General features: G+C 46.1%; 1 protein-coding gene across 3 annotated transcripts in view; it reads right to left on the bottom strand.

The window, feature by feature from the left end:
• Positions 1–24,921, bottom strand: part of mapkbp1 (mitogen-activated protein kinase binding protein 1) — a 31,716-nt gene that overhangs the window by 1,790 nt on the left and 5,005 nt on the right. Inside the window, exons 3-29 of one of the 3 annotated variants that reach the window (XM_085442131.1) lie at positions 17,887–17,949; positions 17,745–17,802; positions 17,487–17,657; positions 17,263–17,400; positions 17,002–17,184; positions 16,885–16,902; positions 16,243–16,403; positions 15,771–15,969; positions 14,291–14,437; positions 14,012–14,217; positions 13,840–13,931; positions 11,522–11,647; positions 11,353–11,423; positions 11,003–11,124; positions 10,048–10,123; positions 9,857–9,968; positions 9,645–9,708; positions 6,112–6,240; positions 5,771–5,889; positions 5,648–5,679; positions 4,400–4,540; positions 4,207–4,317; positions 3,662–3,765; positions 3,455–3,582; positions 3,194–3,364; positions 2,996–3,077; positions 2,363–2,766 (exon numbers count right to left, since the gene is read on the bottom strand). In XM_085442131.1, the coding sequence (XP_085298257.1) occupies positions 2,363–2,766; positions 2,996–3,077; positions 3,194–3,364; positions 3,455–3,582; positions 3,662–3,765; positions 4,207–4,317; positions 4,400–4,540; positions 5,648–5,679; positions 5,771–5,889; positions 6,112–6,240; positions 9,645–9,708; positions 9,857–9,968; positions 10,048–10,123; positions 11,003–11,124; positions 11,353–11,423; positions 11,522–11,647; positions 13,840–13,931; positions 14,012–14,217; positions 14,291–14,437; positions 15,771–15,969; positions 16,243–16,403; positions 16,885–16,902; positions 17,002–17,184; positions 17,263–17,400; positions 17,487–17,657; positions 17,745–17,802; positions 17,887–17,949 (3,428 nt within the window). The remainder of the gene's footprint in view (positions 1–2,362; positions 2,767–2,995; positions 3,078–3,193; positions 3,365–3,454; positions 3,583–3,661; positions 3,766–4,206; positions 4,318–4,399; positions 4,541–5,647; positions 5,680–5,770; positions 5,890–6,111; positions 6,241–9,644; positions 9,709–9,856; positions 9,969–10,047; positions 10,124–11,002; positions 11,125–11,352; positions 11,424–11,521; positions 11,648–13,839; positions 13,932–14,011; positions 14,218–14,290; positions 14,438–15,770; positions 15,970–16,242; positions 16,404–16,884; positions 16,903–17,001; positions 17,185–17,262; positions 17,401–17,486; positions 17,658–17,744; positions 17,803–17,886; positions 17,950–24,921) is intronic. The other 2 variants (XM_085442132.1, XM_085442133.1) reach the window with 2 other exon arrangements.

The raw sequence follows: 24,921 nt of genomic DNA, 5'->3' as shown, positions 1-24,921 counted from the left end.
TAATCTCCAGTGTGTGAACTGACTCTAACGAATAGTCGAGACCTTCTCTGATTGGTTCAACAGTCTGCGGAGTAGCTAACGAGTTGGAGTCACAACACAGAAACTCTGACATCACACAGCAAGCTAACGTTAGCTAACACTAGCCATAAGCCAGCCCGTTTAGAGTAAAAGATCCTGCAGACTGAAATGTTGCTGATATACAAATATTTCAAAACTTGAGTCGGAGGAAATAGTGTGAAACAAGCTGTGAGCCATCTTTGCAGTAACATCTTATCCTGAGAGCTGGAACTGGACACTTTCAAATTCATCAGGTAACGTCATGAACTGCCACCAAATTTATGCAGTGTGTTAAATTCTTGCCAGCTAACGTGAGCTGCTTGTTAACGCATAAAGCAGGGGCGTCAAACTCAATCGCACAGGGGGCCAAAACTCAAGGCCAACTTCAGGTCGCGGGCCAAAGAAGATAAACATTTATTGAACACTAAAACAATGTTTTTTAAACATAAATGTGAATAAAAACAGACAGGAATATTATTACAGATTAAATAAATTTAAAAAAATAAACTTTAACTTTAAATATTTTGCTCTTCATAAAAATATATCCTGTCAAAATTATGCAAGTTAGAAATATGAACATGCTGCCAAAACCCTAGAAAAAATAAATGAGAGCAAACACAAGGTTGGAGCCGCATGTAGACGGAGCTGGGCGTTGCTGCAGGAGTGGAGCTAATAAACTGTGTGGGCCATTCAGTGTCGTACTTTCCCTGAGTGCATCATTACACTGCAGCTGCATCTGAATCTGCACAGGTGCAGCTCAGCAAAGTGCGCTGACTTGGTTCAACATTACTGCAACAGGGAAAGTGAGGCAGGTTGCACTGGTGCATTTGTGACAGCTTCACTTTGTTATTTTGCTCTGGTGACAAACGTCTGCTGAAATGTCAGATTCTTCTTTAGCTCTTCTACTTCCTGTAGTTTCTGCGTTTAGGTTTTTCAGCTTATCCTGACGTCAAAGGAGCTTGGAAAGAAAAGCGTCTGGACTTCTTTGATTTGCTTGAAGACGTTTCACCTCTCATCCGAGAAGCTTCTTCAGTTCTAAGGTTCACAAGCGCATGGCACAACACAGAAGAGCCACCTCCACAGGACAAGACTCTGCAGTCCATCTGCATCTAAAGGTCAAAGGTCACTCTTTCGAGGATGCCAACGTTCACATTTTGGACAGAGAGGACAGATGGTTTGAAAGAGGAGTGAAAGAAGCATCTATGTCCACTGTGAGCGACCATCTTTGAACAGAGGCGGGGGTTTACGACACCAACTCTCTGCCATCTATAATCCAGTTTTGAGTTCCCTCCCCAGACGCCTTAACGCCCACTCACATCCTGGGCCGTCTGACCTCAGGAAATCACATGATAGGGTGGGGCCAGGTTTCACAATGAACTCACCCGAAACTCTGGCTGATTGGGACCCACACCCAGTTTCACACCTTGGGTCAGGCGATTAGAGGATCATCAGGGGGTCCTTTTGTCCCTCTGTGGGGGGTCACTCCCACTAGGTTATATCTGGGACTCTCCACCATTTGACCTTAGAACTGAAGAAGCTTCTCAGATGAGAGGTGAAACGTCTTCAAGCAACTTAAAGAAGTCCAGACGCTTTTCTTTGCAAGCTCCTTTGACTACGATGACCTGGATGACTGAGAACCTTCACAGACAGCTTATCCTGATGTTTTGTCTCGTAGTGCCGTCTTAAATTAAATTCCTTCATTACAGCCACATTAGCTCCACTAATAAGACACACGGGTTTACCAGCCTGTCTGTAAACATATATTTAGCCTCCCACTGGCGCTGAAAGGCTCTGCTTTCAGAATCAACTTTTCTCTCCACCATTGTGAGCAGCTAGCTTCAATAACAGAAGTTTGACTTGATTGACGTGGGAATGTTCCCAGTTAGCCTAGTCAAGGAGGATGCAGCGCTGCATTATGGGAACTGTAGTTTGTATATTATTAGCGCCTCATATCGCCGGGCCATGCATAACAATAATAATAACTCTGTATAAAATGATCTCGCGGATGTGATGTGGCCCGCGGGCCTTGACTTTGACACATGTGGCATAAATGAAGTTAACAGAGCCACAGTGCTAACTTATATCAAACAGCGTTGGTTTTACTGGCTCAAATCAAAGACGTAACATTTAATTTCTACAGTCACAGCCAACGTGGGTGTGGTTAGCCTGCTAGCTTTAATTTAGCTTCTTTATGTCCAGGTGAGCGCTCATACTCAGGTGTACAGTGTATGCAGCTGCTTGGGGGTCCACAGTCTCTTTTGGTTCTTGTGCTGTTTACCTGTTTGTGTGGTGATCTGAGTGTTACCTGTGTCAGTCAGCAGGCTGTGGACTGACTGAGCCTTTCGAAGTCCAGCAGAGTTCAGATGGGAGGCAGCAGCCCGGGCTGTCGGTCCCTGGTTCCTCCTGCACTCCACTGCAGTTTGGGCCTTCTTCTTGAGCGGGGAGGGTCGGTGGACCTGCTGGGTCGAGGGGGTCTCCTCCTCTAGGATGCGGAGCTGGTTTGAACCATGGGGAGGCTGGGCTTGGTCCTGAAATGAGGTGGCCTGAGCCTGGTTCTGTTTTTGGGTTTGGTCCTGGGTCCACGGCACCTTCCCGTCCTGCCTCTGGCTCTCTTCCATCAGAGGTCGGACCTCGGAGACCAGCGGACGAGTCTTTGGCTCCCCCGCACCAGCCCCCGAGGTCCGAGATGGGAGAGGAAGCACGGTCCGGCTGAGAGAGCGAGAGAAAAAAGGTCTGAGTGATCTACCACACGTGTGCGTGGAGACCCCACAGAGTCAGTGTTCAGGCCACACTGTGTCTACAACAAGTATTCTCCTGTCCCATAGCTGAGCTGCACGTCTGCATTCAGGAAGCTGTTATCGTTTTTCAATAAAGTTTGGTTTAAATGGACCTGTGTGTGTGTGTGTAATTATTGACCTGTGTGTGACGGTAATCCTACCTTGTGGCTGTGCTTTGGGTGAGGAACCTGGACGAGATGCTCAGACTCTCACTGGAGCTGTGAGACGCTCTGCTCGGACTTCCTGTCAACACACAGGTCACATGTTCAGGTGTAGGTGAGTCTGCTGTGATTCAAATCCTGTCGCTTAGGACTGGGAGGAAAAATGCTGAAATCAGTTGCTAAGCTCTGCCGCCGTACCTGAGGCAGAAAGGTTAGCGAGCGTCACAAAGTGCTCCTTCAGGAACGCCTCCTGGTCGGGAGTCTGGGGTACGGGTTTCCTGCACTCCCCGCCACCTGGTCCTCTGTCTTCCTCGTCCTCCAGCTCAGAGGAGTTTCCGTCCATGCTGAGAAGCTCTGTGGGCTCCGAGTCTGATGGGCAGAAGAAGAGGGTTGGGCTGATAAAGACAGGTGAGAGGAAGCAGCAGCGAGGCGGCTCACAGACAGGTGAGTGCATCTCACCGTATCCTGCAGGTCTGCTGGGACTCGACAGTCTGGAGCTGAATCCCAGCGAGCAGCCGCTGTCGGGACTCGGTTTGTCCGGCCGTGCACCTTCAGCAGCAGGACACGCCTCCTTCACCTGGAACTCACTGACAGCAGGGGGAGGGGCTTATTTGCTGGTAAAAGCTAACGTCATCTGTGAATTCTCAGGACAGGAAGCAGTCCTACCTGCCTGCCAGGCTCACTCTGTCCTCCCATTGGTCCGGATACAGCACTGGGTTCTCTCTGTCTGCGCTCTGATTGGACAGGAGGATAAACTCTGGTCTGTGTACCTGTATGTACAGGATGACATCACACATCTGAGTAAGGTTCAGCTCACAGTGCCCTTCAGAGCTGGAGCCACAAAGCAGCATCAAACCCACGAAGAACTTCCTGCTGTTACTCAGTGGTTCAATCCCAGTCTGCACGCCAAGTATAACTGGGCAAGATACTGAATCCATCGGAGTGTTAATGTTAGACAGGAAGTGTGTGACTGTATAAGGGAGGGAGACAGGAAGGGCGAGGCGGAGCGAGAGAGAGACAGGGTGTGCGGCAGAGAGAGGGTGTGGGAGTCGTCTCTCTCCCCACACCAGCGTGTGGGAGCGACAGGGTGTGAGTGAGAGAGAAACAGGGTGTGGGGCAGAGAGAGAGTGTGGGGGAGGGGCTTATTAATTTTTTTTACCAGCTGCGCCCCTCCCAGATCACAGTGAGAGACGCCCCTGACATACACAAACCTGCAGGCTGATGGTGCTCCCAAGCTCCTGATTGGTCCTGTGAAGCTCCTCCGCACCTTGACCCTTCCTCATCTTGCTGCAGTGGGAGTGGCTAACATCAAGTGGGCGTGTCTTCACAGAATAAACAGGACCGTTAATGCTAGTTAATCACTTGCGGGTGTTTTTTTTGAATAGTGTCTCTGAGTGTCCTGACCTCCGCCTGCTTGTCGGGGCAGAAAGAGTCCAGCAGTCTCAGGTCCAGCATGGACTTCACCATCAGAACCCCGTCAGCGTCGCACATCCTCCTGGACCAGCGCCGGCGAGGGAGTCGCGCCCCAGATAAGCCCCCATCCTGCTGAGTCACAAACAGAAGCCCTTCAAATATCTGCTTGGGTTACATCATCAGATCATATTTTAAACATTAGTTCAGTTCTCAAACCCAGCAGCTGTCTGTTATACATTTGAGTGTTCGTTCTAACGTCACACCTGTTGTTACATACGTACTATGTTTATTAGAGGAGCTTAACTTGTTTCTGTCATAGAGCTTATTAGACATAAATATGTAAATGCAAATTTTGCCGATGAGCTTAAGATACTTTAAAAAAAACAAAAAACAAACAAAAAAAAACTATCTTTTTATCTGAAGTCGGATTTAACGAGGTGGAGCTTTAGGCCTAATGAACAGAATCAATAACGATCTACCACGCCTGCTTTATCTTTTCCAAACTCTCCCCACTGAAATCCCGAAACAACAATTCGTGGAATGGGACAAGATAGTTTCCCGCTATTTATGGTTGGGGAAAAACCCAGTACAGTACACTACAATTACCAAAGGACAGGGGCAGTCCATATTTACCATGTCTGAAGGACTGTTATTATTCTGCCCGGCTACGGCCATGAGTTTGTTTATGTGATTCTTTGTTTAAATCTCGGTGGAAAGACACAGAAGAACGAGCTACTAATGGCCCTCCAATCCAAGCCATAGTAGCAGACGGTAAACTAAAGTCGCGTTTGAAAGATCCTGATGATCCCTGGATAAAATCAACTTTTAAGATCTGGAAGGAGGTGTGCCGAGAGAACAAGCTTAACAAGGCAGAATTGATGCTAAGATGGTTTGCTTTTGGTACAGGGTTCCCGCCCAACCAGGGTGACATCATCATAATAATCATGATAATAATAAATTAGAGAAATACAACTGGGAACTATTACTTACATCTTACTACAGTTTTGAGAAATTGAAATTCTGTTGGCTATTTGCATGTTGTAAAGTTCCTTCTGTAAATTCTTTGTACAAGATCGCCAATGAAAACTACAAATATATAAAAAAACAACAACTCTCTCTCACGAGGACTGACTCGCTAGAGCGCCCCCTTCAGGTAAAAACCATTTAATGAGCTGTTTCATCCCAACAACGAAACAGAATGAAATAATCAGTTAAAGGTCAAAGGTCACATGCACCAACCTTCCTGCTGCTGTACACCTCATCAGACGCCTCTGAGGGGAAGAAACAAGAAACGTTGTCAGTGCAGGTTAAAGGTCACCTGACCTCTGACAAATCCATCGAGTCATTCAGTTTCTAACACACCTGTTTCCTGTTGCACATTTCCTGCTGTGTCCGAGTACGGACAGCCAAGCTCCTCCCCCTCCTCCTCCTCCTTGTCACTGTCAGACAACATGGTGACCACAGGAGTCGTTGACGCCTCCCTGCCGCACAAACACTTAAGTTCAAGTCAGCACGCAGAGCCGCGACCATGTGACCTCACACCAGGATTCAGGACAGAGGTCACAGAGGTCAAGCTCACTGCAGGTTATTTTATTTTAAATCAGGCTGACTGTGGGTCAGGTTTTTTGTTTTCATGGATGCGTTTGATCGCAGAGTTTGGTTTGTTTTCTTCAGGTGAGTCTGAACATCATCATCACGTTTACCTGAGCTTCACGGCTCGCTGCTGAGGTGCACTCTGGGAACTGGGATTGCTGCAGGGGGGTCTAAGGTCAGCGAGACGCTGCCTCATCCTGATGGTGAGCTCTGGACTCAGACGCCACACGAAGATACAGCTACACACACGCACACACACAGACATACACGTGTGTATTTATATCCTTGTGGGGACACCTCATTGACATAATGTTTTCCCTAGCCGCTTACCCTGACCCTGACCCTGACCCTAAACATAACCATAACCATAACCTAATTGTGACCTTTTTTCAACCATCTTTGTTCTGTTAATGGAATGAAACTTCCCACAGGTGTGTATTTTTCTCAGATTTTTTAATTTTCAACATCAGCTCCTTAATAATGTCAATAATATTCACTGTACACCAAATTGTTCCTCTTGACTCTATCGTGGCCATTTTTGGCCAATTGAAACCCATTATAACCACCTTTATTGAGTCCTTGTTATTGACAGTACTATATCATGTGATTTAGGTCAAATTGCTTTCATTCTGAACTCAACACAAAAAAAATTGTAGTTTTTAATGTTTTTTACCAAATTACATCATTTACCCATTTTTGGCCAATCAAGCGATTTCATGTAATATTCTGAGTTTCTAGTAGCGGCCTTTGATGGCCTACCACACTCCAATGGACCAGAATAATGAAACAATTTTGACATAGGTTTGGTCTTAAGGATCTAATAGTTTGTGTTTGTGCATGACATTGCAGCACAAACATGTATTTGCAAGATAGACTGGAATAAATAATGATGCATCAAACATTACATAGCTTTACATTACAATGAGCTTTGAGGTTCCCAGTCAAACTTAGCTTTGAAGCGCATGTTAAAAGCACTTTTACTCTTGTATTTTTCATAAAAGATACCATACCCAAAATATTAACTCTAGAAATCATTTATTCTGGCTATATGGCAAGAAAGTCATCACTGCTTCAAGCACTGTCTGTATGATGGTCAGAGAGCAAGGACAGCAAGCAGTCCTCTGTCCTTGAAGAAAAGACATCTGCCCAAGATGAAGAAACTTCCTCTCCAGAAAATGAGGGGACAATCTCCAAAGAGGCTGACTGCATCACCACTGATGTTGAGTACTAGCCATTGCCTGAATCCTCTTCTTTGGGGGAGGATTGGGGTCAAGGGGCATGGAGGTGGAGGCCAAGCAGCTGATGGAAAAGAACATAGGAGCATTTTCTGAGACCGAGGAGCCGGTGACTGAGTGGATCCCTCGTGAAAGGAAAACCATGTGGGTCCCACAACTGAAGAGAGACTGCTCTACAATCCAGTACCCACTGGTATCAAACCAGGAGTCACCCTGTATGCCGTTTCCTGCATTAGCAGCCTGAGATCTACTTTTGACTTTTTTTATAACAAAGGAGATCTTTTGGCTGCTGTGCACCCTTACACGGGAGGTGAAGGTGTGAGGATTGGAGGATTATAGATGAAGTGGAGATGTGAGCCTACACCAGAATAAAGCAATACATAGCATGTTGGATGACAACACTGGAAGTTCTCAAGAAGTAAAAAAAGGCATGGGGTTCAGACTCCAACTGACGGAGGAGCTCCGAGGACAACGTCTTTCCTTCGGGCACCTTGGCAGAGGAACTCCTCAGATGAAAACTGGCCCAGAGCTTCCTCCCCAGCTCCTCCAGTTGCAACAGAGGAAGATTTTGTTGTCTGTCTTTGGCTTCACCAAAACTACCACAGCAATATCCCACATGCCAAAGCAACGGAGGAATGTGCTTCATTTGACAGCAACACACAAGGAACCAGCAGTCAGTGATGGGGAATAAAGGATGCGTGAAAGCAAGAGGCAATCCTGGACTACAATAGGCACAAATATTGCTTGGATAACTTAGAGGGTGTTGGCACCTCGAGTTGTAGCAGGAAAACTAACTGATGGCTGATGGCTCTTCTCTCCAATCTCCTGGATGTCTCGGGATACGATGCCTTTGTCCCACCGGAAACAAGTTCACTGAAGTGGGGGAGTCCTCTACAACCTACAGATGAAGAGTGATCCTGGGAGAGCTGGGACACATGCTGGTGACCTCAACAACTGCAAGACACCCTTGTCCCTGATTCTCAGCCACTTCTGCCATTGATCTCAAGATACAGTAGTCTGAACCAGAGTGTGACCCAGAGTGTGACCCACACCCCACCAACGAAATGAGAAGAAGGTGCAAAAGGTGCACCTCCAGGATTGGAACAGCAGCCCCTTGCACCAGGTGCAGAAAGTGTGCCTACAAAAACCACTCTACTGTGGCTAGTACATCCTGCTGCTAATGAAGATGCACACAGAAGCACACTGGAATATAAAGTTCAATCATTTTATTGGTCATTTCAGTGGTTATTTGGTCATTAAACTGCCTTTCTGGCCACTAACACACCATGTGTGATTTTCTTTTTGGCCATTCAACCCCCCCCCTCCAAAAAGAAAAAAAGTAAAAATAAATCACTGTTACTGACCTGCAATGATGATAAAAAAAAAATTAGGTTTCATCATTCATATGCTAAAAATGTGAACTTTATTACTATTTTTACTATAATAATACATAATCTGACTGGTATTCAAAGGGTATAATATCTGAATTTGAATTATATTTTGGTTTTAAAAAATCAAGTCAATGAAAGTAGAAAAATGTTTTAATATATATGAATTTTATAGCATTTTGTAAACATAAACAGGGGGTGGACATTTTTGGCCACGAACAAGCTGAGAGGGAGTTTTTTTGTTTTTCTGTCACTGCACAAAAAAACAAAGATGCATAAAACTCATTGATACTTTTAATTATTGCTACGCATCTAACCTCCACCATGGTTAGAAAATAAATCAGTTTGCATGTATTATTTAGAAAAAAATGGGGATTTTATGCTTTTATTCCTATTTAATTCATTACAATTATGTGATCTAACTGGTATTTAAAGGGTTAAAATTCCGGATTTGAATAAAATTTAGATTATCATGAACAGCACTGATGCTAATCTAAAAATTCAAGTAAAAAAAAGTGGAATTTTTTCTTAATATATATGAATTTTATAGCATTTTGTAAATGTAAACAAGGGGTGGCCATTTTTGGCCACGAACAAGCTGAGAGGGAGTTTTTATGCACAAAAATAACAATGCATTATAATCAGTGTTGATGTGAATCAATTACATGCCCCAGACTCTACTATTAATAATACAAGAAATTTCAGTAGCAATGCAATTATATAAAATTGCGAGATTTGAGGTTGTCTTCCAGCTAGTGCAGTGGGCAAACAAACTGGTGTTTAAAGGGTTAAAAAGTAATAATTATTTTATATTTATGACAAGAACTGAAGTTAGTTAAAAGCTTTATGCAGAAAAAATGGCAAAAAAACATAAAAATAATAAAAATTACAGACCTAATCTGTTGGTGGCCACTTTTGGCCACGAACAAGCTGAAAGGGTCGTGATTTTGAACAAACCCAGAGGGTTAATAAAGGTGTGGAGGGCTGTGGGTGGGTGCGGGGGGTTCAGGTGAGGCGTACCTGTCTCCTGACACGGTGATCAGGTGTCTGCAGTCATTGCTGAACTTTAACCCCGTTATGATCTCTGGAACAGGAAGAAAAAGGGCCAGATTTGAAATAACTTTACTGGAATCACAGCCGTGTGTAAAAGCTCTGGTTTTAAATAAAGCTTTGAAAGAACTGGCTCTGCTGTCAGCGGTCATTAATCGTGTCTGTAACTGACGGCGACTGACCCGAGTGTCCGAACATGGTGGCCACGCACTCTCCTGAGTACAGGTCGAAGATGCCAATGTTCTTGTCTGAGCAGGAGGTGGCGATGAAGAGCCCCGACGGGTCTATCTGCACCTGAGGACGCAAGAGGAGTCGGTTATTGTATGTCCCTGTTCCCATGGAAACATCATCATGGTACCCACACCTTTCTGACCTTAATGAGCGTCCCATCTTCGCCCTGAGAGCCTTTGTAGAGCTTCTTCTGTTTCCCGTTACTGATGTTAAAGATCCTGCAGGGTGAGACACAGCACTCCACCATCATCGTGATTATCATCATCATCGGCAGCAGTATTTACAAACTAAAAACATGATCCACAGACAGGAAGTGAGGGGATGAAGCGACCGGAGACCAGCTGCCACAGACCTCACCAGAAAAATAAAACTACTTCCTGGATGTAATGACACTTACAGCCATAAGGTGGCAGCAACGCACCTTAAAGCAGGAAGGAAGCTGCCGGAAGTTTGCATGGCAGTGAATGGGAGCGCCAGTAAAGGTTTAAATCCAAACAAACATGTGATACACCCGTGTGTATTTGTACACATTCATGTGTTTACATCCACAACGCGCAGGTATGTTCAGAAAACCAGCTCGAAGCTGAGAAACGCTTCCGTTTGGAGCTGCAGAAGGTTGAACAAGTCAACTCTGAACTAATCCCATCAAAACCATTCACAGGAACAGGAAACACCAGTGCAAGGGGCAGCATGACTGGTCGGATCGTCCCCACTGATAGATAATCAATACATGAAGCCTTTCCCCTAAAAGTGGGGCTTTTAATGTGAAAGTCATTTGGTTTCTGCTTCTCTGGGTTTGCTGCTTTTAATGTGAAATACTTTGGAAGGTGCTGTAAACATACAGAAGGAAGAAAGAACCCAGAGAGAAGGAGGAGGTGGTTAATCCTGCTACTCCCACTGGCTGCTGGGTAATCTGACTGATCTGAGCTAAAGGTGGATTAAAGTCCAGGCTCATCCAGCGTCTGATTGGCTGATTGCTAGTCACTTTTCAGTTCCAGCTTTGAAACGGCTTCTGCTGATCACTGACTAGACGCCTGCAGGCAGACTGCATCATGGGAGTTGTAGTTGGTCACAACCTTTCATCGGTCGGCCGTTACCTGATGCTGCGGTCCTGACAGCCCACCGCTGCGTACGTCCCGGTCGGCTCGACGTCCATGTCGTACAGCGTCGTCTTCCTGACGGCGTGATGCGTCCGCGTGAACTCCAATCCCTCCCCTGTCTGAGGAGGAGCAGAGAGAAGAGGAAGCACCACATGACCACGAAGTACCAGAAGGAGTTTATTTTACATCATTTCACCTGGAAACACGTGAACGAAAACTGCATTCAACTGACCTCGGATCAGTGACGGAGCCACGAGCGCGACACTCAGCAGTACTATTACTCCGCTACAGGTACTATTAATATGTTCAGAAGTACTAATGTGTACTCACACGGGCCTCTGTCTCACCTGCTGAGCCGTGCGAAAGTAGACACTCTTATCGGCGCCGCAGCTGATCATCCTCACCTTCCCCTCATTGGCTGACAGACAGGAAGAAGAACATCACAGGTTAGACGCTAGCAGCAAACTTACAGCAGCAAGGGGTAGAGGGTAAAAGAGGTCAAAGGTCAGACAGTACCAGCAAATCTGACGGCAGTGATGGAGGACGAGTGCTCATCCAGAGTCTGAACCAGGCTGTAATCTCTGCCCACATCCAGGACGTGGATCAGACGGTCCCGGCCGGCCGTGGCCAATAACTGGAGACCTGAGAGAGACGCGTAAATGTGGTTGGACCAACGTTCTCTTTAAACGCCCTTAAGTGTCACAACGGTGAACGGTCTGATCGCCGTAACGCCTACAAGACAAAGCTGAGGGAAACGTTAGCCCTTTATCGCTAACCTGCGTTTCTCCTTGTCTGACATCACATCACACAAGCCAATAGGAAGTCTGAGTGAACATTTTCACGCTGATATTTATCTCGGTGTTAAAAGGACCTGCTGTAATCAGCTGACTCAAAGCACAAAAGAGCCCCGCCCCCTCCCCCAATGCCTCGCTGCAGTCAAAAATAGAGTCCCCACAAACCGCCAAGGCGGGTGCACGCACACACACACACACACACAGCTGTGGCTTCATCTGTGTGACTCCAATAATCTAATGAACCTCTGGAGGAGGATGAAGACATGTCTGAAGGCCAGCATGGCGCTGCTATGGCGTTATTTTTGTGCCACTATTCTGAGTGCACGTAAAAAAAAGTTTGCAGGTGCAAGTGTTGCATTTTGAGGAGAAATTTATTTTCAGCAAAGAAAAGAATTTGAGTGAATAAAATTCATTGCTGCGTGCAAAAACTGTATTTCAGTGTTTGCTATTATACACACACACACACACACACACACACACACACACACACACACACACACACACACACACACACACACACAACAGCAGCCCCTCTCGCTCAGTTTTTGCATTTGCGCCTGCTCGCAATGTGTTGCTCGCGCTCTCAACGTGTGGCTCGCGCTCTCAACATTTCTGCCTGTGCGTGCTCAACCCTTTTGTTTTGATTTTCTCAGATTTTTTTGCATCCAAGTCTGTGATTGGCTGGTTTTGTGGCACAAATATAACGGTGTAGAGAAAGAGTTGAGCGCACACGGGCAGAAATGTTGAGAGCGCGAGCAACACATTGTGTGTGTACGTGTGTGCACCTGCAAATTTTTTTTTTTACATGCGCTCAGAATAGTGGCACAAAAATAACGCATACGCTGCGGCCCAGCCACCACTGCACCACGTTAGCGTCTGCTTTTAGCCGTTCGCGATGGTAAAGTCAGTTATAACGAGCACCGTGTGGGTGTAAATCATGGAAGCACACGGCTGACTTTAACTACATTAGCTTATGTCAGCAGCTCTTCTCACAGATAAAACTCTCCCACTCTCTTTATAACTTTAGAGCGTCCTTTCACACAAAACAGAAAATGGTGTAAAACCAAACACACAGCAAAATGACCTCACTTTTACGCGTCCTGAAAATAAGGGCCAATTTACAGAAACACAAGTACTTTTATTTTGAAAATCTGAGGTCAGTCTTGCTAGTTGGATGTTGCAGGTTTATGTGGTGGAACACAGGAAATTCTCTCTGCAGGGACACCAACGGTCCAAAATGACTGAAAACCACAGACGGAGCCGGCTGTAAGTCAGAAAGGAACACTCACAACCACAGAAACACATAATTACACACATACCAATTTAACAAGCTCCAGTGGCATCACTTCCTGTAAAGAGATGTCGACTCAGCAAAAAGGACGAGCTTTTTGTTTTCCAAGAGGAAGAGAAACAAAGGACCTCGAGTCAGAGGACAACTAATCTGTAAGACTGAGCTCTGACCTTCAAAATCAAGTCAAACCAGCAGGGGGAGGGGCGGGGATAATGTCAGGTATCGTAAGCGTCTACGTTTCCTCCCTTTATGGCAGGGGTGTCCATCTCCATCTCCAGGCCTCGAGTGCCGGTGTCCTGCAGACGCGTCCCTGATTCAGCACAGCTGATTTAAATGGCTGAATGACCTCGTGTCCAGAGGCTGGACTCAGGTGTGTTGACCCAGGGTGAGATCTAAAACCTGCAGGACACCGGCCCTCGAGGCCTGGAGTTGGAACCCCTTCTTTAAGGGGTCCTTTCAGTAATCGTTGGCTGTACATTCAAGGCTTCATTAGCATGAGGAGAACATTTTTTACAATAAAGCTATGAATAAAACCCATTTCAAAATAAGAGCGGTGATGGAATATTTTAGTTTTCCATCAGGGAATAAAAACGGATGTTGGGTTTATAGCACAGCGTTAGTTTCACAGAGTGAAAATATCTTTAAAGTATTTATATCTTTTCTTTAGGATATATTTAAACTGTCTTCAAAAACTGAACTGTTTCCAGCGCTGCGTTGTGTTCCCGCACTGGTCTGGGATGGTTTCTCACCTGTGTCCGGTTTGGAGAACTCGAGGCAGAGGATGTCGGAGTCGTGAGCCTGAACGTTCAGAATTTCCGCCATGCCGTCTAGGTCGTGGATCCTAAAACACATCGACGTCACACCAACGTCACACCAACGCACACGCACCTTTTCCGTGGCGACCTGCCCACCTCCACTCACCTGAGGATCCCTGTGCGATCTCCAGAGGCCAGGTGATGTCCATCGGGGCTGACTCTCAGGGTCCTAATGCCCGCTCTGCTCTGGTCCACCTGCTGCCCCTCTGTCACCGATGACCCCGCCTTCTCCGTACCCGCAGCAATGCTGACGCTCTCCGTGTCCAGGAGGCCAGTTACGTTGTCGTCCACGTACACGACCTTCTGCAGGTCCTGCGGGGACAGAGGCCATAGGTCAGTGTAGCACAGGTGTAGGTGTACGATGTGCAGGTGCGTGCTGTCCTACGTTGCTCAGGATGTTCCTGTGGAGGGCGCTGTGCCCGTCAATGCTCCACAGTCGGATGGTGTTATCTGAGGAGCAGGACAGGAAGGAGCCGCGGGGAAGGCACGTTTTACCACCTCCTCCTTTTTCTCCTCCACCCTCGGGGTACATCTGCACAACAGTGACAGGTGAGACACAGGTTAGCAGACTTTGTACGCACAGTAATCCAGAGTTTGGATTACTGTCCAAACTCTGGGTCCTGCTGTTGGGTGGAGGCGGCACAGCTGGAGGCAGAGTAATCCCCGCCTGGTGGATGATTTACTCACAGAGCTCAGAGTGTGGTTGGAGAGTAAAATTTTACCGAGGTTAGAGCTCACACCTGTGCACCACACCTGTACCCGTTTCCCCTCAGACGCTGAGCTTCACGACACACGTCTATAAACTTTAACCTGTCGGGAGGGCGTGACCGAGGCCAGGCTGTGCTCTGTTTGTGAGGTAGCACACTCGTTAGCTTTGTTTGGCAGTATGAACACGTCCGACACAAAACTACACAACGAGTAGCCGAGTCTGAGCTGCTGACGGTCTGAGAACCATCATCATCATCAACTTTATTTATAAAGCACTTTAAAACAACCACAGCTGACACAAAGTGCTGTACATTGGAACTGTAAAATAAAATTACATGAGATATAAGTAAAAACCAAATAAAAGAAGAGTGAAATCATTAATTAAATAACTACTTCAATTAAAAGAGAAACTAAGTCTCACTGAGGTTAAAAGCCAAGGAATAAAAGTGGGTTTTAAGATGTGATTTAAAAGTGGACAGTGAAGGGGCCTCTCTAACGTGCAAGGGCAAATTATTCCATAATTTTGGAGCCACAATAGAGAAGGCCCCGCCCCCTCTGAGCTTCCTCCTGGATCTCGGTACCTCCAGGAGCAGCTGGTCAGCTGACCTGAGAGACCGACAGGGTGTGTGGGGATGAAGAAGCTCAAATAGGTAGGGCGGGGCAAGACTGCGAAGGCATTTAAAAACAAACATAAGAATTTTAAAATGAACTCTAAAAGACACAGGCAGCCAGTGCAGAGAGGCTAGCACGGGGGTTATATGCTCTCTTTTTCGAGTTCCTGTTAGGATTCGTGCAGCCGCATTTTGAACCAGCTGCAGACGTGAGAGCAACAACTGACTGACCCCCACATAAAGTGAGTTACAGTCGTCCAGGCGAGAAGAAATGAAAGCATGGATCACTGTTTCAAGGTGCTGCCTCGAAAGAAAAGATTTTACTCTTGCCAGTCGCCTTAAATGATAAAAACTGGACTTCACCACTGCTCTGATTTGGTTGTCCAATTTAAAATCACTGTCCAACTTAAAACCAAGGTCAGTAACAACAGGTTTAACCACACAAAATATCCTCACAAACACAGACATCGATGACACACTGTTACGCCCCCACGGTTTCAATGTATGAGCAAGGCCCCATTACATCAGTAAAACCAGCACACTGACCTCCAGGCTCCACACACAGGATGAGTGATAGAGGGCGGAGTAAAGTTTTCCCGCCTTGCGGGGGTCACGGAGATCGCGGATATCCCAAACATAAACGCTGTGGTCGTTGTAGACACATGACAGCCAGCGATTGGCGGGGTCGTAGGTCACTGCCACGGTGTCTGGGTAACGAGACTCCGGCCTGCAGGAGAACAGCTGACTGACGAAGACAAAGAGGAAGAACAATGAGAGCTGCGGTTTCCATGGAAACTGTTTCCACGATCAGCTGAGCTCTAAGTAAAAACCAGGTTTCCTGTTCTGTGTTTAAACAAAGATGTGCAGACTGGCGCCATGTGACCTCTGACACGTGTTTGTCAGCTAAACATGGCGACGGCATTCTCAGTGACGACTACTACGGGCTAACGTGCACTATAGTGGGGCTACATACCGACTACAGTAAGCTGTAGTAAAATAAGGTACAGGTGTGTGTTACCTGGCTTCCACCATACTGGCGACATCAACGCCAAGGCAGTGTGGCCGGGGCAGGGTGCACAGGAAGTGCAGGTTGGCGGGGCTGAAGGCTCGAACCGTCCCATCGGAGCAGCCACAGAAGATGAAGTCATCAGTGACACACAGACAGGTGGCCTGAGACGTCTGAGGACACACGGACAGGTAAGTACACGCACCTCCACCTGAGCTGTGACAGAATGCAGTAATACTGCAGTACTAACGCTAAAGTGCTGATACTACTGCAGTGCAGGACGGTGCTGCGATGGAGAGGGTAACGTGCCAGAGTGGGTGATGTTACAGCCATGAGGTAGTTAAACGTGGACCTCGTTTGAAATTGACCAATGAGGGTGAGATGAAGGGAGTGGGTGTGTCTGATCTTTGTCACCAGAAACGTTTTACTGCTGTAAAAATCGCTCCTCGCCATTCAGCCGCCACGGCGCCGTGTCAGAGAGGATCGATAGCAAATGAACATTGTGATTAATAATGATGTCACACAGTCAGCTGCTGTGGTGGGAGGAGCTGTGGTGAAGGGCAGAGTTTGAAATGAAACAACGTAAACACGTTTGGTGGCGGCGTGTGTGTGTGGGATGTATTCGCGGCGGGCTGAGGTGGGACGAGGACTTACGGCGACAGAGTCGACCCTCTGCGCAGGAAGCAGAGGAGGAAGCAGAGCATTAGAGCAGAAACAGTGACATCACGCGACCACTGTGTAGACGCCTGCTATCAGGCCGCACGCACTCACCCTTAACTCCACCCACTTGTCGAGGAGCCGCCGGTCGTTGAACTCGCACAGCAGGCCGGAGGAGGTGATGCAGAAGGTGGAGGCGGCTTGTCTGCCCCGCCCACACGCCACATCACTGAAGAAGTTATTCCTCAGCTCGCCGAGCAGTCCCGAGCGCCCGAGCAAGGGCACGGTGGCGTTCACCTGCAGACACAGAAACCATCAGTAACCGCACAGGAAGTCCCAGCCAATCAATCTTTAGGTGGGCGGTCACGCGGGAACCTTGCAGGTCTTGGCGTGGTCCAGGTACCAGAACTTGACGTGTCGGTTTCCAGCGGTAACGAAGTAGGAGCTGTCATCCGAGAAGGAGACGGCGGTCACTTTGCTGGACACCTTATTGGACGCCACGACTACGTTTTTCTGAAACGGACAGACAGCAGCAGGTGAGCACGAAGACCTTTTCTCAGGTGGCATCTCTCAGGTGCACTCGGCCACGCCTCCGTCACCTTCCAGTTCCATACGTTGACCACCATGTCGTGCTGGTAGCCCACGCTGACAATGTACTTCCCATTTGGAGAGAACGCCACGCACGCAATGCCATATTTATGTTCCTGCAGCTCGCACACCTGAATGCACTCTGATACCTCCCAGACCCGGACTGCCGGCATGTGACCACTCTGTGGAAGACAAGAAGGAAAAAAATAAGCATCATCTCTCACCTGAGGCACCAGGTGAACACCTGAGCGCTGTCGTGGCATGCTTACCTCTCCTGTGACCACATACTTCCCGTCCGGCGAAAATGCCAGCGTCGTGATTGCCTTCCTGTAACAGGAAACGGTCTTTATTCCATGTTTTCCTTACAGAAGCAGACAAGAAGTGTGATCTGATTGGCTGCTGGAGTCTTACCTGGAGCTGTTGAAGATGTGATGCTGTTTGTTCTTCCGTGGATTCAGCAGCACGACCACACACCTGCAATGACACGGCCAGGTAACATGATCAAAACACTCATTCACAGGAAGTAGGGCTGCCACAAACGATTATTTTGATAGTCGACTAGTCACCGATTATTTTTGCGATTAGTCGACTAATCAGATCATCATTCATTGGATGTAAAACGTACAGCTTATTGCACCAGTAGCATCTGCTCTTATATAACTATTATTAGCTTACAGCTTTAAGTGTTTAAGGTCTGTGCTAACTAAAAATAAAGACAAGATGATAGTTTATTAAATTTTAATGAAATTTGCAGATTGTTTCGGTGAAGTTTAATAAACTCCTTGCTATCTAAAGTATAACAGGACACCGGAGTAAATTCTGGAGCATCTCACACTTCTGATAATCAGCTGTTTATTCAGCTGTGTAAAAACTATAACTTTAATCTCAGCCAAACCGATTTACTCAGGAACAAATAAAATACTAAATAAAGCCAAACAATAACATTTTTAAGTTATCTAAGTGACTTATATATCATGTTTAACCTGAATAGTGAAAGACGGCGGTGGGTTTGAAAACGATTTGCTGGGAGTCCGGTGTTCTCACGGCTCTAGTGAGCCTTGCCCCCGGCTAGCTATCGAGCTAGTGGGTAACAGACGTCTCCGAAAACATCGGAGCGCTTTTGAAAATATGTGGTGTCTTGACAAATTGAGCAGATATTTGAGGTTTACACAGCTACATTCTCGCCTGAAAATATGTTAAACGTTTATTTTGTGACCCAGAAAGAATAATAAGAGTAATATTAAAACTAATTAGCTGCCGCCATTGTTGGAAACTGAGCTGGGCTGCGCTATGAATTCTGGGACACAGCTTCTTCTTCTTCTTCGGGGTTTAACGGCAGCTGGCATCCTTGTACATGCAGTGCTGCCATCTTCTGTTTCAGTCCGTTATTACACTCTTAAATCCTACTACTTATTCCTGCGTCTTTCAGGTTCTTACAAAGCTTCAAACGATGCGTCGACTATTAAATTAGTCGTGACTAGTCGACTAATCGTGGCAGCCCTAACAGGAAGGCAGAGAAAGTTGTCTGGTTTCCAAAATAAAAGACCTGGGACGGTTTTCCTTCAATCCGATTGTTAAGTGATGACGTGACGAATCCTACTTCCGGGCCTAAAGTAGTCTGCGTTTAATATGGCTTTTGTGTTGTTAACATGTTTAATGTTATGTATTTTCTTCTATTTAATCTCAAAAAGCTCCTAAAACAGTCAGTGATCACCGTTGACCTCCCTCGGCTTTTATTACCGCTAATCATTTATTTAAGCTCAGTTTTTAAAACCTTAGGATGTAACTACAGCCCAGCCCATGCAGCAGTATATGAATGACTAACCTCGTATTGTGGATGGATTATCTCAGTTGTTCTCCTGGCTGAAGTTTGGTCCCTTTTACAGCATCCTGCCATGCGATTACATTTGTTCCTGACCACCGAGAACACTCACGTTAACTTTTATCGAGTGGAAAAAAAGTTAGCTTGTTTATATTATGCTAACATAGCTGTGTCGCTAGCGGTCACATAGCACATCATTATATACCAGCTAGCCTAACTTCAGTAACCCTACAAACGTCACTGCTGTTTAGTTTTCTGTCTTCATTTATGTTGGAAGTGATAGCAGAGCTGTACGTTTGAATTTGTTTCCAAAACCCCGCAGTCAGGACATGCTATATTGTAGTTAGATAGAAGCTAGTGAGCTAACTTCCTGCTAACTTCTAACTCCGTTAAATGTCATAAATTCCGTTTTCATTGATGCCTGGATGTTAAACTCAATTGTTACACCTGGTAGAGCAGAACGCTGATCATTTTATTAAAGATGAAAGGATTTAGACAGTTTTTCAACTCTCATAATACCATAGTGCAGCAGTCCCCAACCCCCGGGCCTCGGACCGGTACCGGTCTGTGAGTTGTTTGGTACCGGGCTGCGAGAGTTGAGGCTCAGGTGTGAAATGTATAGTTTTCAGGGTTTTTATCGGTTTTCAGCGTTATTTTGTTATCATTTTTATCGTTTACTCGGCTTTCCTTGGTCTTTTCACGTGTGTTATGAATAAATCTTCTTTTTTTCGGTACCGGTACTAGTTTTATTTTGTTGTATTTATCCGCGACACCTTAAAGGCCGGTCCGTGAAAATATTGTCGGGCATAAACCGGTCCGTGGCGCAAAAAAGGTTGGGGACCACTGCCATAGTGATCGTTTGATATATGGACCTGCAGCGGAGTTTAGGCCAAGACACGGCTAGTGACATCAGACTTAATGACCAGATTGCCCGAGGATGGGGCAATAGGATGAACTATTGAAACCAGCCCACTGAAGGAACAATGTCATTATGCAAATGTCCTGTTTATAAGATTGTGGAAACCTGCAGTCAGCTGAGACTGAAGAAGTCACCTGGATGAGTGACGAAACGTTTCTCCCACTGAAAACATCCAGATGAACAGAATCAACTTTTGGAGATGGAGGAAAATCTCACAGTTTCAAAATAAAAGCTTTCAGTTAGCTATTGGCTGTTACCAACATGCCTTAAATATGTGAATTTTGCAAAACAAAAGGTCAGACTTAATTTTATAAAATAAACAGGATGCTCAGCAATGCCAGGTTTTCAAAGTAAAAACCTCCCAAGTTTCCCCACTTCAAGCGTTAGCAGGAAGCTGCAGACGGAGTCAGGCACAAGCAACAATCCCACGTCGATTCTGTTTCTAAAGCAAAATTCACCAAGAAGAAGAAGGAGCAGAGCATTCTGGGAGATTAAAAACCCTGAAACAATAAGCAGTTTATGGCTGCATCCCAATCCAGGGTTTAAGGCACAGTGGCGCGCCGAAAGCTGTCCCAATTCAAAGGCTACTCGAAATGCGGCCCTCAAATGCGTCCTTCATTTCCCTGAATTTTAAGGATGTGGCGGCGTAGACTTCGCGGTCCCATATATCCCACAATTCATAGCGCGGCAGTCGGTGTGGATAATTTTGCCGCAGACGGCAGAAGCGGAGCAGCCGAAGAGTAAACTTTCAAAAGTAAGTAGTGAATATTATGTCACTTATTTATGTGAAAATGTTTAATAATGAGGAACATTAAAACATTACTGTTGGCCACATGTCGGCAAAGTTATTTGCCATTAGTGATGGTTGTACGTTCAGCTTTTACTTGCTTTTAAAGCTATTAAAATATAATAATACAATAGTCGACCTTAATCTTACAGAGAATGTGGATAATTAAAGTCAGTCATATATCCACAAACACAACAAGCTGAAAGTCAGTGATGCTGCTCGGTTTGCAGTCCTGAATATCACGGCACAAGCAGGATTCACTGCACTGTTAATGTTAGCTATGTTATATTGCTGCCTCTGTTCGGTGGTGTCGAGCCAAACGGACTTTAACGTGTGTTTGAACGAGCTGACGGTTCACTCGTTAAGCTGAAAGAAAGATGCTTTAATCACAGCAGTCACACATGTGTCTACTGTACCATCTGGGAACTCTTCTTGTTTAGCACTCATAATGACACAAACACTAAATCCTCCTTCTCTGGTGCTGTTGTGTAGCAGTGTATACACCTGAGACTGTCACCTGTCTGTCTGTCCTGCACTCTCTCTATTTCTTTCTCTCTGATTGTGGAATAAAAGTATGAACATGTGTTTATAAGTCACACTTGTGTTTGAATCCTGCAGCTTATCACACATTTGATTTCCATGTGTGACAACTGCAAGTGTCCAGAGTGAGGACAGACTGAGGGACCCACTGCTGCTCATCAGCTGTGAGGCTTTGCACCCCTATTGATCCACCAGGACAAACTCAGCAGTGTGTGAGGAAGAGGAGGAGGAAGAGCCAGCAGCAGCTGACAGATGGAGAGAATAGACAGACTGTTCCCTGTTTGTGAAGGACTGCTAGGAAAGTTTAGAATAACTAATTGTCTGTCCTGAATCAGTCTTATTAGGTAATGTTCAAATAATTTGATCATTCCAGTGTTTTCAGTGTGGGAGAAAGTACTCAGGGCCTTCAAGTTACACACTATGAAAGGCAGCAACAAGTTTAATGTTCAGAAACCTAAAGTATGTATCAGCAGCAGAATGGAGCTAAAATAAATGTTTGTTTCAGTTCTATGAAGCTTTGAGTATTTTGGATTAGTAGCACTGCTGTGTGTGTTGCATCATATTGCTGTAATTGTTTATATGCTTTATATATTCTGAGCTAAGTTGATCTATAGTGTTACATCATATTCTGTAAGGATGTTATGTGTTTGTAGACTTTCTGCCCAGTTTGACCCATTTAGCAGAAGTCAGCCTGTTTAAGGCTCTGATATCTATTCTGTATGACTTAAAGCAGTTATGACATGGTCTGATTTTCTCACCCAATAAAGGAATATTTCATACATCAGTCTACTCTTCATTCTATCAGACACAGTTATCACAGCTCGTACATTTCCTTTTTACACATGTATGTAAGCATTGAGCCAAATTTAGTAATGCCAGCATACTGAAGGAACGACATTTGTCTCTTATATATATAATACATCTATAGATACACTGTCAAAGATACTTGAGTGTCTTTGAGTGAAGATTTAAGGTGACAGGAAATATAAATAACTGCAACTTAAATCTTTACTGAAGCTCAGTATTTGACACAGAGTTCAAACTCACTGCTGTAATAACTAATAATGATTTAATATAATAACTATAATATTGGCCATCTCATATTTACACTGACTTTAGTCTCATGAACGACATCAGCTAATTGTTATGTACTAGCTAATCTTAAATGACTGTTCAGTACAGAAATGAAGCCCAACAATCATGATTTACAGTCTTGTGGTCTCAGTCTCAGATACTTATTAAATCACACAAAGCTCACGTAGAAACAAACAAACGAACAAAATGTGTTCTCGTTCATTTCTGTCAACCACACGTTTCCAGCTATCATGGTTGCTAGGCAACCTGGGCAGCGCGACGGAGGCTAGACCGTCCCATTTCACAAGCCTCGCACTTCCGGCCTCAGCGGTCTTTGAGTACGCGGCCCTTGAGGACCGTTGAGGCTGCAGACCCTGAATTGGGATACAGCCAATGATCCTGAGGAGACTACTACAACCTGTGAACAGGTAGCCATGGAAACCACACCTGCTGTAAACAGCTTTGTTTCCTGTCAGCTGATGAACAGAGATGGTCAGCGTGCTGCAGTAAGTGGGCGGTACAAGTCCTGAGACACCTGTGCAGGTGTTTCCTCCCTGTGACTATCTCAGACCATTGTTTATGTCAACCCCCCCGCCGTGGTTCTCTTTATGTTCATGTTAAATAAATGAGACTCAGTGCCCCCCCCCTGCACCTGTGGTTACTCAGAAACATCAATTTTACCGTGCACGGTTACCTGCAACAGCAGGTTTGATTCTCCTCCCCTCACTCACGCCCCCTCTGTCAGCCGTCTGAGCTTCTGTCTGCGTTCACTGAAAACACTTTTGTCTGTGCGGTTTGTGTTCAGGGCACACCTGTGTGAAGAGCTCACATGTGAACAGCTCTTCTTCCGATTGGATGGTACCTGTGTGGGAGCGGTTGCCCACAGCTCACACACAGGACTGTGTCAGCATGGCTTCAGAGAAGGTTTAAAGATGGCGGTCAGACCTGCTGTGCAGACTTGACATCCATAAACACGCCCTCACGCACACACCACCCTTAGCGTTCACACACACACTCTGTAAATGAAACTCATGGATGTGGGTCACACACCTGCAGTCACACTGCAGAGCACTCAATTCTCCCACAGGACACGAAGGCAGTGTGGACCTGCCTGACCTCCCCTGTAAAACAGAGCAGCTCTAATGTGCGTCTGTTTGGTGACTGTGTGCGTCCGAGCTCAGCCTTCATCCAGCAGATCCACAGAGACCCCATCAGGACCTCATGCTTCCAAACACGTCACCCGTGTTTATAAAAAGCTCCATGTTCACCTAAACTTGACCCTGAAGAGGTCACCAGGGTGCAGCGGACGTCAGCGGCAGGTAGAGTCACTGTGGAACCCACAGAGAGCCAATGAGCACGTGCAGACGGCTGCTCTGAAACAGACCTGAGATCAACGAGTGAGCTGTAACACAGAGCCAGGAGAGCTCACACACACACACAGCTAGATGACTCACACACACACAGGGATTATACATGTGTCTGTCTGTGTGTGAGTCTGTGTGTGTGTGAGATCAGCTGTGAAGCCTGCAGCAGATTAAAGGAGCAGCCACGAACAACTACCCGCTGACGCCTTATTGGTCGGATCAGTTCATCAAAGCAAAACAGCTTTGTTGCTGAGGCGGATCTGGACCTGCTAGTGAGTGTGTGTGTGTGTGTGTGTGTGTGTGTGTGTGTGTGCAGATAAACATGTCGTGCTGCTGACTGTTCGTCTGGAAGCCGCTGAATCAGCAGCCAGTTACAGTCTTCCTCTCACACACACACACACACACACACACACACACACACAGAGTCGACTGCGCCTCCTTCACAGATAGAGGAGGACATAAAGACAGTTAAACCTCAGTGAAGCTGCTGCAGTTCTCAGTGTGGCCTGATGGTGGCAGCGCTTGATGCGGCAGAGAGCGTTTATTTAGTTTATCGTCATGGAAACATGTAGGAGGTTCACGGGAGATGCTGATGGACATTTTTTAGCCTTCGTGTACTCGTTAGCTGTGTAGCTGTTAGCCGTGGCAGCGTGGCCACGCCCACACACAGCACCAAGCAACTGGGTTTAATCAGTAGACGTACGTGGGCGAGCAGTAACGCAGTACATTCTGCAGTAATGCAGTAATTTCTGCAGTAACACAGTACAAGCTGCAGTAATGCAGTACAAGCTGCAGTAACGCAGTACAAGCTGCAGTAACGCAGTACAAGCTGCAGTAACGCAGTACATTCTGCAGTAACACAGTATATTCTGCAGTAACAGTACATTCTGCAGTAACAGTACATTCTGCAGTAACACAGTACATTCTGCAGTAACAGTAA

The sequence above is a fragment of the Copadichromis virginalis genome, linkage group LG19 (assembly GCF_057382275.1).
Source record: "Copadichromis virginalis isolate Kocher_CV1m ecotype Utaka linkage group LG19, C_Virginalis_male_GT1.1, whole genome shotgun sequence".
NCBI lineage: Eukaryota > Metazoa > Chordata > Actinopteri > Cichliformes > Cichlidae > Copadichromis > Copadichromis virginalis.
This window is presented reverse-complemented; position numbering and strand designations above follow the sequence as displayed.